The 18,688-nt window shown below is 38.5% G+C and overlaps 1 protein-coding gene across 13 annotated transcripts in view; it reads right to left on the bottom strand.

Moving 5' to 3' along the window:
• The window catches only part of GREB1L (GREB1 like retinoic acid receptor coactivator), a 147,524-nt gene that overhangs the window by 30,849 nt on the left and 97,987 nt on the right, over window positions 1–18,688 (bottom strand). For 12 of the 13 annotated variants that reach the window (XM_071554705.1, XM_071554709.1, XM_071554701.1 and 9 more), the window contains 8 exons: window positions 15,912–16,046; window positions 13,921–14,058; window positions 13,469–13,588; window positions 11,610–11,747; window positions 9,676–9,861; window positions 3,777–4,103; window positions 2,888–3,016; window positions 2,182–2,316 (listed from right to left, as the gene is read on the bottom strand). In XM_071554705.1, the coding sequence (XP_071410806.1) occupies window positions 2,182–2,316; window positions 2,888–3,016; window positions 3,777–4,103; window positions 9,676–9,861; window positions 11,610–11,747; window positions 13,469–13,588; window positions 13,921–14,058; window positions 15,912–16,046 (1,308 nt within the window). The remainder of the gene's footprint in view (window positions 1–2,181; window positions 2,317–2,887; window positions 3,017–3,776; window positions 4,104–9,675; window positions 9,862–11,609; window positions 11,748–13,468; window positions 13,589–13,920; window positions 14,059–15,911; window positions 16,047–18,688) is intronic. The other variant, XM_071554708.1, reaches the window with a different exon arrangement.

Below are 18,688 nucleotides of genomic sequence, written 5' to 3' on the forward strand. Positions count from 1 at the left end.
CTCAACACTCTGGAAAGTTGGGTCCAGATCACAAATGTCAACTTTCTTTGATCAAAATGTGGTAATACATCAGATGACCTGAAGTACAGCACTGCCCATTTTTTAAAATGTCCTAAGTATTTTGAGGATTTTTAACAGTGCAACCCAACGAAGCGTAAATATCAACATAATGAAAAGCATTCCATCAAATGAACCAACACATACACAATATACATGTGCGCATATATATATATACACATATATATAAAAAAGGATGTGCATGTCTAAATATATAAAAAGCAGAGAGACAGAGAGAGCTCCAATGTTATTCTGAAACTTGCAGTTCTTCAGGAGCTTCTCTCCATCACTCCTGCTGGAAGAACCAGCCACGGTGCTACTGCTACTGCTCTCTGGGCACAATGGGCTGAGAGTCAGCACACCTATTAACTCAGGAAACCAAACCTATGCTGATAATCCTGTCAAAAAGACCCTTAGAGGACAGCAGCTCTATTGCAAGTTCATTTCTATGTCATCTCTGCTCTGAATTAGTCAGTCCCGCTCTAAGCCATGACTGAGACAGCCATATGTCTATGTACTGACTGGTAGTGATATGTGCTGTGAAGCAAAAATGAGCAACACAACTAGGCAATAAATCTCAATTACTGGGGCAGGGGCGCATTCATTTCTTTGGAGGTTTCTTGACTTCTAACAAAATTTTAGTCTCAGATTTATTGGACTTAATAAATGTCAATATAACACTAAATGTAGAGAACTGAGGAACTGATCAGAGCACTCATGTTCCATTTCAGTATTTTCATTTGGTCAATTCTATGGCCAACAGTCTTTATTTCATTAACACTGAATATTTTCAACTTCCAGATTACCAAATTAAATCCTATAATGATATTACAGTTTCTGTTGAATTCATTTCTCCTACTGTGTCAGTTTTACATAGACATAGGTGTTTGTGTATGTGTGCACAAGAACTTATCTCCTGCTCAAACCTGCCTCAGCATCCATTTCTGTAGATTTACCTGTGGGAGAAAGATCCAGCTCACTGCCTAGAAGACTTACTTCTTTTTATTTTTTTCCTTCAGGCAGATTCTCAGTAGCTCCAACCACTGTACAACCATATTTTAAAGACAAAACTAACTCAGAACAAGTGTTTGAGAAAATATAAAGCTTTGAAAAAAAAAAGCTAAGAGGAAAAAACACCCCCAGACTAAAGACAATTCTCCCTTCAAACTAATCCTTCCTGTGAGAAAGCCGAAGACTTGTCCTTCTGAGGGTGCCAGATCAAAGCACCTGGAAGCCCTTCTAAATGGATCTACTGATCCATATGGAGACTGTGAACCATTTTGCTTTCATTCAGATCTAGCACTGAGCTGATGAATTAAGCTAACTACTAAAAACCAAAAAATATGAAGATTTGCTTTGATACTAGACCTAACTGGTCAGATTTGCTTTGATACTAGACCTAACAGAATCTCAGTGTTCACAACAGCTCAGTGTGTCTTTTACCATTTTTGTGATATGAAAATGAAAGTATGGTTAAAATTCTGAATAATTAAATAACTGTGAAATGGGGAAATTATAATTAGTATTTTTAGACAGGAAATCCTAGCTCATCTTCTGCACCTAAGCATCTCATCACCGAGTCATATACTGAATAAGACACATCTCAGATCAACTAATTATAGATTAACTTGCCTAGCACTTTCAGTCCAAGATCTTGAAACACATTCAGTAAAAGTTTAAGGCTCAGAACACTAGTCTGTAGTGCATATTACCGTTGTACATGCAGAAAGTGAGGAATATCAAAAGTTAAGACACAGGAAGGGTGATCAGAACCAGAACACGGTTCCCCTCTGCCTTAAACTCAAGGTTACATGCTTTTTCTAGGTGCAAAAGGGTGAGATGAATCCACACTGCCAATGTTACAAAGAGCATCTTCTGTACTCTGCCTAATGGCTAAAAGAAGATAGCAAGTTTTAGCTTCTGAGTTGTAAAACGTAGGGGGAAAATGTTGCTGAAGATTATTACAGAGATTTTCTGTCTGAGAGACTGCTGTATTGCTACATTCAGCTGGCAGTATTAGTATTCTAAGGTTGCAATTGTGCCCTCAGATTCTTCTGATGTGTATGCATTTTAACATTTAACAAGCTACTCACTGATTTCATATCTTGCACATAAAAAAATTACCTGGTTCTTGTGTAGAAACCATGGCAATTGCCTCCTGAGATGACACACACTCACTAACATCCCCATTAAAAGGAATAATGACACTTTCCCCTCGCTGCTGTAGCATCTTCTCCAGCAGCTTGTCCAAATCATCACCTAGATCAGAATTAGTAAGACCACATTACCTGGAAGCCATTTCAATCAAATGATGTAGAACATTACACACAAATGTTCTCACATAGCTAAGGTCAAATCTGTGAAGGGGCAAGGGACTGGAGATAGAGGGAAGAGAGACATACAGGAAGGAGAGGGAGGGAAAATATTTTTCTCATTTATTTACTGATTTACTGGTTGAATTAATCCCCCCCAAAAAAAGCTATCACAGCTGAATAATTTCAACTCTGTGCCTTTACAGCTACCAGAGACAACTGATGAATACAAACAAACACACTATAAAACAATCTCTAAAACCCTGCTAAACACTTGTACACTTCTGAGTGCCCTGCCACCACACATTCAACAGCAGAGGCATTGTCAAAAATATTTTGCGACAGAATTAGTAACTGGCACTACACAAGTGAATGAAACAAGCACTCCTTTACACAGAGAGAATGGAGAGAAGGCAAGAACACCTCTCGGTGGAGAGGGCATGTACTGAACAGGAGGCTCACCAACCCTAACAATATGACTGTCTTGGGTAGAACCTCTGTTTCTTAGAATCACTCACCTAAAGATGTATTTTTGAAATGTGATGCCAGGAAACTAACTTTCCCTGTGATGAGCTCATAACTGATCTCTTTTAAAAATTCACTGGTGGTAAGCATGCTTTCTGCCAGTGCCCGAGACTGATACTGACCTGGAGAAGATGAGAGAAAAAGTGAGAGCAAACCTTAATACAGTGTACTGTCAGTACAACCTTTTCATCCTCGAAGTGTGGGGCACTCTGATCTTCAGTCATGGACCTTCACTGCCTTTACCCAGAAGACTGGGAGAGCAGTCTCAAGTCTGCTTCACTAGTGACTGGACAATTAGTTGATAAAAGTAAGTTTAGCACATTCTTAGCAAGTTGTTGCCAATCATTTTATCTCTAATGTGGGGGAAGTAAAAAATTAGCATTACTGATTTATCTGCCTGCAAAAGAAAGATGCCTGGTCAAAACTCACTTCCCTCCATCCACACTCATGCACACACAAATATCACAGCCAGTCACAAATGTGGAATTTGAAAATCAAAATAACAGAAAGGATAAAAAAAGCATGTTCTGTTTTACAGCAATCTGCAGAAGACTCTGCCATGTAAAATATCACAACTGTTGCACAAAACGAAGACAAACCAACTATTTTGTCACTTGGTCACCTCAAGGTATTTTTTAAGGTGATCACAAAAACAGTATCTCAGGCAGCTCAAGGAGTAGCAGTGACTAGCATAAACATATTTGTCCAGATCCTTATGGACATCAGTACTCCAAGTCTTCATAGAGAAACAATAAACCATGACATGGCAGTGTAACAAAACATAGGAGAATAAAAAGAACAAAAGGGATTTAAACACTGGATCAATAACTCAGGAAAATTAATTTGGCATTGCTGTTTGAAGCGATCTGCAAATATACTCACCCAGAACTACTACACAGAACTCATTTCCTCTTATCTTTGATGTACAAATGGCAACTACATAATCTGGTAGCTTTTGCTGATGTTTCATTTCATTGAGAGACCTCAGGGTCTCGGAGATGCCCTCTGCCAGGGAATTCTGGGTAACCACCACATGCACAAGGTCCCGGGACACACTAGCGATTAACCTGGCAAGCCAAGGGAGTTGACCTGGTGACACAGAGATACACTGCGTGCTCATTTGCAAGGATCGCTCTCTCAGAGTGAACTCCTGCATAGCTTTCAACATGATCTGCTCAAATTCTTCCCTCAGGGGTATCTGGTCAGGACCTACATAGAAAATAAACAAACAGAACAGTATCTCATAGCAAAATGTTATTGAACCAGGAATAATCACATGTCTGTCTTGATCTGAAAAGCTCCTTACCACATTTTTAATATATAAAAACTCCCACTCACTTCTCAGTGGATATCTAACCCCATGGCTTGTTCTTGATTTTTCATTTTAGAAGCAGCTCTCTCCCACCATAGCCTTTTTTTTATTTAACAGTAAGGTATTCCATCTCACTCCTAGCTTTCCTACCTTCAGAAACTGGTGGGACAAACAAGGGAGTGGGAAAATATGTGCCTTTTGCCTGGAATACAAACATTAATCATGCAGCCATAAGTTTTTACAGCAGAAAACTCAAATGCTTACACTTGTAGCCTAACTACAGTCATGCAACAGGACAAAGCCTGTCAAGTGGTCTTCACTTTGCTGTTTCTCATCATGCATACTAATCAACTAAGCACGGATGCAAATAAACATGTCTAACCCCTTCTTTAGCTAAATCACATTAATTTAGCAAATCTTCAAACATCTAACATAAAGGAGAACATGTAACTTTAGATCTACATTCCCCAGACTTTGTGAATTGTATAGTGAACTTGAATTGGAAAATGGAAATATAAGGTATCCTATTTTAGCATCAGTCCTCCAACTCAACTTCAATTGACATTTTGCTCAGTAAGATTTGTCTCATTGGCAAAGATATTCAGGAGCAGATAAAAGCATTCATGAACACGGAGTAAAAAGTAACCACAGCTTAAATTGTTAATTTCTCATATCAGTGCCAAAGGAGGCAGTTTCACACTTCAGCAGCTTGCTTCATATGACAAAATGGGGGCAGTGGGGCTTAAATACCAGAGATATGTGAAATGCTAGTTTTGGTTTTACATTTTCCTTTAGGGCAGGAAACAGAAAGGTTGTATGAGAAGTAGGGCATGGGTAAATAATAGAATCTGTAAAAACTGCTGCCTGTTGTCATTTTGCCTTTTTGAGAAGTAACATATGGAAAGCATCACCATCTAATGGTAGGATCACTTGTAAATGCAAAGCTGTTTTCATTGTTGAAGCAAACTGAAGAATTATGATGAGTCCCATTCAACACAGCAAGGACTAATTCCCTCTTTGGAGTTCTCTTTTTTTAGGAAATGTATTTTCCTTCCTAAGAAAGCATCATGCATTCTAGGTCTTTGAAGATCACAGAATAGAAAAAAAATTAGGCATTTATTGGCAGACAAAAATGTTCCTGTGCAGAAATAAAGCTTATCTACAACATCTTAACCCTCCAAAAATAATGTTACACACTAAGAAAAGTAAAAGCAGGCTTGCACTGATTGAGGGAGGCTACCTAAGAGACAGGCTCTTAGACAGAAGGGTCACCATGAATCCAAGAAAATGAAAATAATTGTACAAATTATAAGACAGATTCTCTGTATGAGAACACACAGAATTTCTCCATCCACAAAAACAGTGGAATTAATATCAGATAAGATAGAAGACAAAAGGATAGATGTTGACTTCTTTTGATTGAGAACAGTTTCCTAAAAAACATATATATCAAGGTTAAAAAACATATTTGTCAAGGTTAAATGAGAATATGGAAGCCTCTTTACAGAAATGAGTATGCAAATGAACATCTTGACTTCAAAAAACAAAACTGCAAAGCAACAATACCATAACTTGTTAACATCTGAGCTACATCCAGTTGGTGTCCTGTCACAAGTGGTGTTCTCCAGGACCTCAGTGTTTGAGTGAGTCTGTTTAATATCTGTATTAATAATCTAGACAAGGGTATCAAGTGAGATTAGCTCAGTGGGTTACAGCATAGTGCTAATAATGCCAAGGTGTCAGGTTTGATCCCTGTATGGGCCATCCACTTAAGAGCTAGACTCAATGATCCTTGTGGGTCCTTTCCAACTCAGAATATTCTGTGATTCTGCATGAGTGCACCCTTGGGCAATTTGTGGATGACATCAAGTTGTGTGGGAGTGATGATCTGCTGGAGGGCAGGAAGGCTCTGCAGATGGATCTGGACAGGCTGGATCAATGGGCCAAGGCTCAGCAAAATGAAGCGCCAGGTCCTGTCCTTGTGTCACAACAACCCCATGCAGTGCCACAGCCTTTGGCAAGAGTAACGGGAAAGCTGCCCAGCAGAAAAGGGCCTGGCGTTGCTGGTCGACAGCAGCTGAACATGAGCCAGCAGTGTCCCTGGGTGGCCAGTAAGCCATCAGCTACAGTGCGGCCAGCAGGACTAGGGCAGTGATTGCCCCCCTGTACTTGTCACTGGTGAGGCCACACCTCGAATCCTGTGCCCAGTTTTTGGCCCCTCACTACAGGAAAGACATTGAGGTGCAGCAGCACGTCCAGAGAAGGGCAACAAAGCTGGTGAAGGGTCTGGAGCACAGGTCTTATAGGGGGTAGCTGAGGGACCTGTGGTTGTTTGGCCTGGAGAAAAGGAGGCTTGGGGGGACCTTATTGCTCTTTACAACTACCTGAGAGGAGATAGTAGCCAGGTGGCGGTTGCTCTCATTTCCTAGGTAACAAGTGACAAATGGACAGGACAAATGGAGAAGGCCTCAAGTCACACCAGGGGACATTTATGTTGAATATCAGGAAAAATTGCTTCACTGAAAGAGTGGTCAGACGTTGGAATGGGCTGCCCAGAGAAGTGGTTGAGTCACCATCCTTAGAGGATTTTAAAAGATGCTTAGATGTGGCACCTGGGGACATGGTTTAGTGGTGATTTGGCAGTGCTGGGTTAATGGTCAGACTCACTGATATTAAAAGTTTTTTAAAACTAAATTATTCTATGCTGCTATGATTCTATGCTATGATTGTATACAGTTTAAGTCAACATATTGAAACATCATCAATTTCTGGATGACATACATTTCTGGATAGATAAACTTCACAGTGCATCTCACAGAGACTACTCCTCCAACCACCTAAGACCAGGAAAATTGCTGGAATAAACTCTTGCATTGAGCGTCTGACTATCCCTTCCACTGAAGACAGAGGCTTGTTCTTGCCTTGAGTCTGGATGTGCAGTTAGATATTAAAACTACATACAAAATACAGCATACAAAATATATAGTTAAAGTTATTTGTATGTACCACAGCAAAGGAGAAGGGGGAATGATTTTATAATTCTACATAAGTGGTATAACAGAAGGTCCAGAGATTTCCTTCAGCAGAATAACCTGAACTCAGATCTTAGCACTGTAAAGGTTAAGATTTTGTTTGTAGAGATAGTGGCACAATAGTAAAAAACTGATGATTACAGATGACAGAATGTAACCTATACTGCAAATCTGGCCACTTTGATGACAATAACAAAGCTTGAGAATACTTCACCATGAATGCTGCCAAAGATAACAAATGTAAAATCTGAATAAGCCCAGGAGGCAGACCAAGAAAACCACTAAATCAAACACATCTATTTCTTTTTTTACTTATTCCTTTATCACAGTTAGTGGAATTTATTTACAGCAATGCAATCACAGCTTTAAGTGTGTGTGGTCTTCACAGAAGGTTTAAAGTACCAGAAATGCATTTATTTTGCTTGCTTGGATTTCTAATATTATCACGAGTTGCTCAGCTGATTTCTGAAGGCACAACAGCATTATCCTACAATAACGCTGTCATAATTTTACAAGAAAACTGCAAGGAATTCCCAGCTATATATTTTTTTCAAAAAAGGAGCACTTTCACAAATAATATTGTTATGATCTATGATCACAGTCATCTGCAAACATATTTTGTAGAAGTAGTGGGATCTGAGAAAAATAGGCAAGACTATCTTTCCTTCTTTTGCCTGCTTTTTTATCTTTGCCTTTATCTTACTCTTTCGTAATATACTTTGGAAAAAAGAATAACATTGTAGTCCTACTTTCTCAAGAAAAAAAAAAGAGGCTCACATGAGTAAATCGTTAATTTATGTGTGTTTTGGTCTCTTCTCCCCATCATAAACGTTTGAAGCTGGCTGCCCTCCAATCATCTTTAATCTGCTTTAACAAAATGGGACAGAGGCTGCAGTTCAGTACAGCTGTCACATTTTCAACAGTTTTGAGTTTACAGCAATATTAAAACCAGCAACATGTTTTGATCCCGATGCTCTGCAGAATGTTTTTACTTTTTTCCTCATTAGGCTCTTTAATCTTACAGTGTTGGCACCCATTTCCACATTAGGTCAAATGGGAAACTATTCAGCTTTGCAGAGAACAAAAGCCAAACTAAACACCTGCTAATAGGGGAACTACTTTATACTGAAGGCACAATAACACAGTTCAGCTCCAGAAGCTTTGCATGAAGCCTGCTTTAGTCTGCAACAAGCCTAGACTTGCTGCATCCATCTAAGGTTAGACCTCCTCATGGAGTGTGGTGCAGTGACTCATAAGTTTCAATAAATAGTTTATTTTTATTGGAAGTGCTGTATCAGCTGGCTACATGTTCCTCTGAAAGAAATTTGCAAGCTGCCTCGATCAGTACAAAACTGTGTGAAGCAGCTGGTTTTAACATGCAGGCACTACAAACTTTCCAATAAAGATGAAAAACTCAAGTAATTTAAGCCCACCGAGAGAAGGGACAACAGAAAAACATTCAGACTGTGAAAAATAAAGAAACCAGCTGTTAGTTCTAACAGGGCATCCACTGGACTACTGAGGCAGAGCTATCAGGTCACTTGGAGAGTATCACAACACAGAAGAGGGCTTCCTTCCTGTCTCTTACAGTACTGCAGCAAAGCTTAAGAACCCATGAATGAAACCTGTGTAGAGCACATTTGTTCCCCAAATTTGTAAGGTTATCACCAGTTGTGCTGCTTTTGAAATAGCTGCATATTTCATACCATTAGCTCTTATAGATGCAGAGTGTGCTCTTCACAAAAGTAATTTCACAGTCTTCTATGGTAAGTAGCATCTTCTCAAATACAAAAGTTAAGACTGATAACTGCCATGGAAGCTAGTCAACACCATCTTGCATAATTAACTTCTAAAACCCTACTGTTACCGCTGCTCTTTTTACTCTAAGGTAGGAGAAAATATTTGGACCTGCAGTTAGAGAAAGAAAAGACTGTTTGATGGTTTGCTCTCAAACTTGCAAAGAGTCCATTTCAAAAACATTTATAAGAATGAGATATTCGCTGAGTCACTTCCCTTAGTCTGAATAACAAATGTGGTTTTCATGTAAACAGTGCTGTCACCAAAACAATGACAAGCGTCACACATCTGCCAGCATTTGTCACAAAACTGAATAAAACAGACTGAATGTCCTTAGAAGAGCCTGTGATAACTGATGGTTTGATACCCTAAGCAAATGAGTTATCTGCATTGCAAATCCATTTCACAAAGGTGACCTGGTCAATCCCCATATGGAGAGCAGAAGCCGTATCAGTCTTAGAATTCACTTCACTTCTTCGGTCTGAGGAACACAGTAGCAAAGTCACACACACTAGATGGAGCCACTTAACCTCCTCCAGCCACAAAAGTAGCCAGAAAATTGGCTCTGAAAGAGACAGAGGGTACGGAGGAAAAAAGGACTACCACAAATAAAACCAAGTGCTTATGACAATCTGCTTACCTAGCTGGACAAGATACTGAATAGTTAAAAGTATCATATTCTCCACACTTAGCAGCTGGCTGCTGGACAGACCCAAGAGATCCAAATCCTTGTTTTCCAGCTGTGGAATCTTGTAACAGTTCACCAGCAAGGGACTGACAACAATATCGCCAACATTCCCATAGAAATAAGGTAAAGTGCCATAACCTACAAGAAAAGAAACAAAGAACCCCCCCAAATTCACAAAATCTGCCACCACATGAAATACTGCACAATGATGCATTTTCAAACCTCTCCTTAATGTTGTCTGGCAAAACATACTGCAACAATCACTGTTCTTGGCATTATAATTGCTTACAAAATTAAGTGAGATAGACCAGGGATTCTTTGCCGTGTTTTACAACAAGTGATCATATAGACTGCAAGAACTAACAGTAAGTGCATGCCAGCAGGATAATAATTATTGTTATCTGAATACAGATGAGAATATTATCTGTTTGGTTCTTACCCTGACCTTTAAATAGAGATTCTCCATAACATAGTATACGAAGAAGAAAAATCAATGAAAGCAAAAGTACATTGATCTTAACATTATAAAAGCAGCATAAGTCACATTAGCATTGATTTACCCACTGTGGTATTGCTGTGATTGATCTCACTTTTTTGCCACCTTTCCATTCTATTTTCATAAACAGGTTAAATAAACATTAACAACTAAACACAACATTCTGTAAGATAAAGTACAGAAGCACAGGCTAATGCCTCTCTTTTCCTCCAAAATGTTTTCTGTTTAAAAAAAAACCCCAGTTCCACAGAGATTTTGCCAAATCCATTCATTTGGGTACATCTGGTTCTGTACTATTAATAGGATGCTGTTTCTCAGGGCCACTAACGTTTAGCCTAACTGAGGACTTACTGGCAGCTCTCCAAGAGCCTAAGGGCTGCATTCAATTTGCACTTAAGCTGATGGCTGCAGGCACCCTCATCTTTAATAAGGAAGTGTTTCTCTGAAAACCACTAGAGCACCACGCTAGAGTTTTAGAATCCGCTTCCAGAAAACAAGACTAAGCAAAACAAACCAGAAGTGTAACCCTCTTCCTGACAAATTTGCTACTGTAGATAGCCCCGTTAATTCTCCAGGAACTGTGTGTATTAGAATTATCTGTGCAAGTGAGAACTTGGAGAACTTCTTTTCTTCAGAATGGTAAAGTTCTGTCAACACTGAAGCTATTTTATACAACCAACTTTATTATTCTAGACCTAGAAGAAATTTAGAGTAAAAAAAAAATCCCTCATCAAAATTCTGGCAGCATATCTGACCCATCTTTTATTATCTAGTATGCCCAAATAGTTCAGGAAGGAATATTGACATTGTAAATCATACTTCTAAAGTAAAAGCATTGTTTTCCTAAGGGTTAAAAATGTACTTTGTACAGCCAAAGGATTTTAAAAGCCTGAAGCGTGATCAGTTATCTCAATTGCTTACAAGAAGTATGGACTATAAATGACAAAAAAAGTTAGTATGATTTATTTCTGTTTATTCAGTTCAAATCAATTTTCTGGTTCTCATGTAAAATCCTGGGGCTTCAAGATCTGAACTACAAATACTGCAGGAAATATTTACTTGGTTTATAAGTTGTTTATACCAGAAAGCTATTTTCATTACTTGGAAATACTCTATTCCTGGATTTTGTAAAAACCTTATTTGTATAAAACCTTGATTTGGCCAATGGCTCTGCATAAATTTGACCTAGTTGTGACCTCTTTGCAAATTAGGTTCTCCAGAAATCGACTGACTCTCGGTTTGAAATGTTGAGTAAATAAAGGAAACTATCTGTGACAAACTGTGTTGTACTGAATGCCAGAATCAACAAAAAGAAATAAAGAACCCCCTTTCTCCTAGGGAGTGTATATTAATACCAAATGCAGCATTTGATCCCCAGTATAAGACTTACCTATCAGAATCACTGGTCTGACTCCTGAGTTATTCAGCAGGTTTTCAGGAACTATTACAGTCTCCCCTGCTGGGATGGGTTGAGGCTGTAAAATTCCAGTTAACATGGATTGAGGAACTGGGACTGACAAAAGAGGCTCTATAAAATAAAGAAAAGAGAAACTTCCATTACTAAAAGGCTCATACTGTGATTTGCCCGTATGAACAAATACGAAAAAAATTACCACAAATCACTAACTGTAATAAAATTCAAAAGGTCTCTGCATTTCCTGCTATAGTTTTAAGTAATTTAAATTAAGACCCTATATCCTCCCATAGCCCCTTCCCTAAAATAAAACTTTTTCTGACCACTGTATTGTTGGTAAGACAGAGAGGAAAACATAGGTTTGAATATGCATCTTTAAACAAAGCCAAGTACTAAGCCAAAAGGCCACCTCTAACATGTAGGCCACCCCTCAATACTGCTTCTCAATACAGGAGAAGAAACTGCTCTGACTTCTGACCTAGAATATATGTAGATAAGAAAAGTAAAATCAGGCCAAAATCTCAAAGATGTCCTTAGATAGTTGCTATCAGGATAAAAATCAGGCTTTACTCATGAAAGAGCAAGAGCAGCTTGCATAAGTAGAAAGAAACAAAGTGCAGGAATTTTGTAATCTGTAATCAGGTTTCAGAATAAGGACTGATTAAGTTTCTCAGACTTCATTGGGTGGTTTTTTCAAACAATGCCATCAACAGAAAAGCATCAAAGGCAGGATGACTGAATGCATGTATTTTACCAGGAAAGATTGTTTATCCAATGGAAAAAAATACTACTAAAGACTCGTGGAAAATGGAGTACACAACAGACGTAGCAAATTAGTGGAGACAAACTAACAAAATGGGGAGATTGCCTTATATAATGTGTTTTCAGCAGGTTTCTGAAGCTAGAAACTGACAAAAGCTGCAATTTGAGTTGTTCAGTTAGACAGGCCTGCACTACCATGTAACCTTTCTTCCTATGATGAATAATCTCTGAAAAAAATTCCAAGATATCTCAAACCCAGTATCTCAAATATCTCCAAAGCAGAGTTAAAAATACATTGTGCATGTTGGATTTTTCATTCCTTGGATATTTATTCTCTCACTCTATAGACACAAGAATAAGTAACTGTTTATTCCCCTGAATTTCACAACTGAAAAATACTCAAATCATGAACAGTTTTATTAATAATTATGTGTAAAGAGGTACCTACATGGATATTGGGTGAGTACTTTTAATTAATTTAATTTCATGTCATGATGTTATATATCCCTCCTAGAGTTCTTCTATGCACAACAAACATTTGGTCTCACTTTGTATTTTTACTGAACATGACCTAGTGGACATCATCAGTGCCCTTTCTTAGGCCAAAATTATATAAGGCTGTTTTTCCTGTGCAGAAACAGAGTGTACAGTTTCTGTAGCATGCCATACCAGACTGAGACACAACATTCAATGTCCAGGCTAATGAAAATCCTTGAAATATATTCCTATGTCCATACATCTGCACAGTCTTAGAACAACTGAGTTACAGGTGGGAAATTTTGGTTTTATTTTTTTTTAGCCTTGAATTTTTAATAACATTATTTGAATCCTCCTTTCCTCACTCTTCTCTAATAGTTTTACTTTCCCCATGCCCAATCCTAGATTACAACAACAAGAAGCAGACAATCATGTGTGCTTTTCTGGACCATCTGAAAATGTCTCCATGGTGTCCTTAACTACATGAACAAGATCAGTTATGTTTGCTGTGCAACACTTGAGATGCAGCACAGGGTTACTGGTCCAGCTGAGAATATGGTTTAACAAATGACACATCAGTATTACTCAAGTTTTACCTGTTCTTGTTGAAGGCCGCATCGTAGGAACAGGCACTGCCAAACCAGGAGGCGGGACTGGGGAGCCAGGAGACCATCCCCGGTGACGTTTCTTAGGTGGTCCAGAACTGGACATTGGTGCTGGAAGGAAAGCAAAAAACTTACTCTAAACCCCATCCTACCAAACGACTAAATTCCAGCTCACATTTCCACTTCACCTTGGTGTTGAGTAGGTATCACACCACAGAGCACCAGAGGTTTATAACTAGATCTACAGATGCCAGATTATGATGTGAAAAATATTGTTGTGTTACAAATTCCAGCATTATCATTAATGGTCATGCCAAGAAGCAAGTGGAGCTGTAATGCCTGAATGGTAGGAACAGCTATGATGGGAAAAAGAACAGAATCACAAATTTCAGGCTCAACATCCAATGCAACTTAGAACAAAAGAACAGAGAGGCTTTCTTGACCTTGGTCTCCAGGTGCACAGCCAGGGCTTGGAGATGTCAATTGAGGCATTGGCCGAGAGACTGTAGAACTCAATACGTTACTTCTTCCTCCATTTGCGTTTCCATTAGCAACATCAGTGGCACGCAGGGAAAGAGGAGCTGAATATAATAAAATACAGAGCGTGCGTTGCTTGAGACAAATCTTGAAAACAAACAAAATGATGCAGCCACATACAGACACAAAAGAACAGGGCAAGATGCATGACTGGAAGAAACATACTCCAGGGAAAGAAAATATGAAGTGTACCTGGCAGAGAAACATTAGGGCACAGGCTGAAAAATCCTAACAAGGTTTCTCGGTGAGGAGGGTAGGTGGGAAGAAAACCTCCAAAACAAACCCACCAAAATTTAATAGGAAATAACATGCACAAAGAAGTATTGAGACATTTGTGATACTTTTTTTAGACAGTGAAAATTTTTAAAAAGGCACATCACGAATTCAGTTTGTAAAGATTTTTAAGCCACTTTTGTGCACCTACAAATTTTCCCCCATCCATCCACATGCAATGTATTACCTAACAGGGCTCTCATGTGAAGCTTTAGCAAAGGAGATTGTGCAGGGAAGAAGGGACAATTTGCTGTAAGGTATACATGGTCTGAGCATTACTGAGGCAAACTATGCTTAATTTTGCTACCTCTGCCTAAGATCATCCTCCAGTTCCAGCAAGGACTGGCAGGATCCTCTATATCCAGGCCTTGAAATGAAATTAATAACAATGGAGGATCTCAAGAAGTTATCTTCACTCATCTGAGCTCCTTCCCATTTTTTTTTCAGGATCTAGTTTTCGCAGAAGAAGAAAAAATGGAATAAACTGCATAGAACAGACATGGAGCCCAGTGAGGATTACAGCTCCTTGATGTTATCTTGCCAGCTCCACAAGCATTTAGCTCTCAGGAACACATTCCAGGAGCAACACCAGGAGATGGTGTAGCAGCTCGCTGATTTCAGCTGCAAGAGGAAGTATTAGAGAAGTAGGTATTTGGCTTCAAATGATGCTACGTAGAACTCTCCAGCTGGAAACCTCAAAAAAAATTTGGGCACAAGATTCTCAGGTTGCCAGTTACAAAACATGAATAACCTCACCTGCCCATTGAAGCTCCCTTTTGTATTCTGAGTAAACCATGGGGTATGGAAAGGTGCGGTGGACACGGGTCAGTTACAGAAGTGGTTGAAATGGTGGGAAGACATTTCAGTGCAAAATAATTCACTTACACAAGATGAGGGGAAAAGGGTATTTCACAAAAATGATTCATTAGATAGCAAATAACAATATTATGTCCCATACGACATATGTTGTATTAAAGATCAGGTGTAATACATCATGGATAAAATGTAATGCTCATGTGCATATATAGATCAAATATATTGGTATATTTTCTTATTCAAACATATTGCCTTGTGATGTGTGATCATTTTTTTCTTTCATTGCTCAAAGGACTAACCAGCTAAAGTATAAAACAATCCGAATATCACAACAGGGTCAGTAGGGATTTAAATGCCACAGTTGAAGTTTCTAATTTATTAAACACACATACAGAAATAAGTAATTAAAACATCAGAGATACTAAAACTCCTTTAAATGAGACTGAATTCCACTAAATGTATGTTGAGGAACTAAAGCTGTTAGAAATGCAGAACTACATGCAGCTCTCAGTTACAGAGGCAAGAATCGGTGTGATATCAAGAGGTAACATTTATGTTCTCTTACATATCTTAGGAAGTGCAAAAAGGGATATCACAGGCACTCTGTCAAATCTGAAAGCCAAGGTGTGGCTCAAGTTTGGGGACTGTAATAACTGCAAAAATGTCTGTGTTGAACACTACAAGAATATGAGAGTTCTGGAAAATGCTAGTGAATGTTTTTTCCACCAAAGAGATTACACTCTCCTTTCTTGACTGTTAAGCTGACAATTCCCTTGCCTCTCTCTATGGAAAACAAAGCCATACATACTTGCAGCAAATGTTTTTCCTACAAGCTGTACTGACAGAGCCAGTGGTTTCACGATGTTCTTGTTCCGAGATTGGTCTTGCGTTCCACTTAAGTTAACAGCAGAAGATGATTTTGCTGGACTGAATACTGAAGAATCTGAGAACAGAAAATTGTTTAATTAATTATTAAAAATTATATATAAACATATGTATTAAAAATTATTACATACACATGGGCAGTCATATGCATTTATCTAAACTCCTCTCTACATATAATGCAGGCAACTTTTTTACACTCCCACTTAAGTTACCATATATTGCTATCTTTTAGGAGTTATAACAAACATTTAACTGGATGTTTCTGTAGAATCTCACAATCTACTGAATGTACGATGGATCTCTCCCTCAATATTTTGCGTTTAGGCATACTCAAAAAATATTTTAATGGTAGAAAGGGCTATCTCATTGCTCTTCAAAATATTCTCATGGGATAGGCAAGTAAACACAGTTATCCCATGTTTCACACAAGAAAGCTAAGAGCTTGTGTAACTTGCCAGCAGCAAGCATAGAGAACAAGCACTGGAATCAGTTGTCTAAAGAGGTTATGGAAACTCCATCACCTGAGATTTTCAAGAACAAGATACTGAATCTCTGTCAGGCACAGCTGAGCTTGACATAGGGCAGAAAAAAAACAGACCCAAAAACATAGCCTCCTTACAGCACTACTGTCTATAAAGCTATGAAAAGTGAACAGCCATTTACAAATCAGGGTAAAAATTAAGGGTATCTGAGCCCAAACTCTTTGCATGAATTAACAAATGCCAACTCACTCCTTAGAGCACTTTACCAAGGCTAAAAATTATAGACCTTATTTTATAGAAGGATAAACTGAAGAACAAACAAATTTTAATACTTTTCCAGTATAAAACCATAAATCAGAACCGATTCCAAACCTCTCAGCATGTAGGCCCTTAGTTTAACATCAGGCATTTCATACCCACAATTTACTTCACGAAAAATTTGACTTTCAGAGGCTCATATACTGACAAATCCAAATCCTTAGTTAGAGTGAAAGAATATTAATCCAGCATCTGTCCAGAAAGTAGTTTGCAACAAGTAGGCTGGGGAGGAAGGCCTGCTTTGCCAGACAGAGTAACTGAGATGAAGAACAAACACAGAAGCCTCTGCTGCTGCTGCCCTACCAGAAAATCTTGTCTGTGTTCACAGGAAATATGCTGAATGGCTAACAAAATAGACCACCAGGTCAAGGCCTTCAGAGGAAAACACCAGTCTGTCATTAAATATGATGTAGCAAATACGTAGCGTTAAAGGTTTCCTCAAAGTAAACTGTCCAGAAGCTTTGGGGTTTTCTTTTCCTATCTCTAGTTCTAATACATCTTCTTGAAGTTTTATCTGTGAATGTGGATGTGGCTGGTATATGCCTAAACACCACACTACTGCCTAAGCAGGACTTGCAGTACTATCAGTTTTTAAATTCCTCATCTTTCTGCTGCAAAACCTTGTTTCTAATTGCTTAACCCCCTTTCAACACCTGAATTGAAGTTTTCCCTTTCATGTATTTGCCTAAAACTGAATTTTTGATACTGTGTGCCCATAACTGTCTACCTAGAGGTTCCTTCTATAACTCGGAGACTGAACTGTTTGTTTACAAGGGCAGAAACCAGAAATATCAGCACAACTTTTTAAGGGAAAAATGGGTATGAGTTGACGAACTGAAAACAATTTCAGAAAACAACCTGGTAATAAGTAGCCCTGTTTTAAAACAACCAAGAAGCAAACTCAAGTACAAAGACCTATGCAGAGCCTAGCAGAGAAACGGTCAGACCTCCTCCATTACAGGTGACACATGTCAGAATTCACACCACTGATTAAAAGGTGCTCTCCCCACTTCTCCCACACACAGGGGATTCATGTGTATGTATGTGGCATTATCTTCACTAGGAGATAACAGTAGAAGGAGATGAAAAGGTTGTGACAAGCATGACTTAAGAGTACAAATAGTGACACACAGAAACACCAAGCAGACTGAATCACAGGGAGTGATAAGGAGAAAGCAATATATAAAAGGTGTATCTATTAACTTGGCAGGTACAATAGAAGACAAAGTTGTGTAAATATTAGGTTACTTGTTGCAAATAAATAGGTACTCATGCATCTGCACATTTCTCATGCCAGGATCTGGAAGCCAAGGGATCATGTAATGAAATGCAGATGTGTTTAGACAAGCATCTCATTAAATTTTAACCAAAACCTAAAGCATATAGCTTCCTAAACAGAGACACAGGTGACCACTGGGGAAAGTGCCTCTGAACATACTAATCAGTGATTACAATTTCATAAAAATGGCTATGTTCAGCTGTTTTTGTTATTCCTTTTAACATACTTTCTAAGTGGAAAAAGTGTTATAACTATCTCGGTTTTTATCTGCATTTCATTCTCCTCTAGAGAAATATATCTTCTGGAACATACAAAAATTGACAGAAAGTTTTTTCCTATTTTTAAATTTTCAAGAAATAGCACAAACAGCCAAAAAAACATGTAACAGATGAAGCTGCAATAAAGCAATGCGGAAAAAAAAGTTCAAGCAATACCACCTTGGCTACTGGCAATAAATGAATATATACATGAAATTAAGATGCTGCCTTTTAGTCTGTCAATGTCTATTTGATTTATAGTTTCTCCTTGTTTAAGTATATAATGAACACCTTTCTAGAATAGTTATAAGATGCATGATAGCTTATAGAATGCAAACCCACTGTATGCCTAAAGGGAAATTGC

The sequence above is a fragment of the Pithys albifrons genome, chromosome 4 (genome assembly GCF_047495875.1).
Source record: "Pithys albifrons albifrons isolate INPA30051 chromosome 4, PitAlb_v1, whole genome shotgun sequence".
Taxonomy (NCBI): domain Eukaryota; kingdom Metazoa; phylum Chordata; class Aves; order Passeriformes; family Thamnophilidae; genus Pithys; species Pithys albifrons.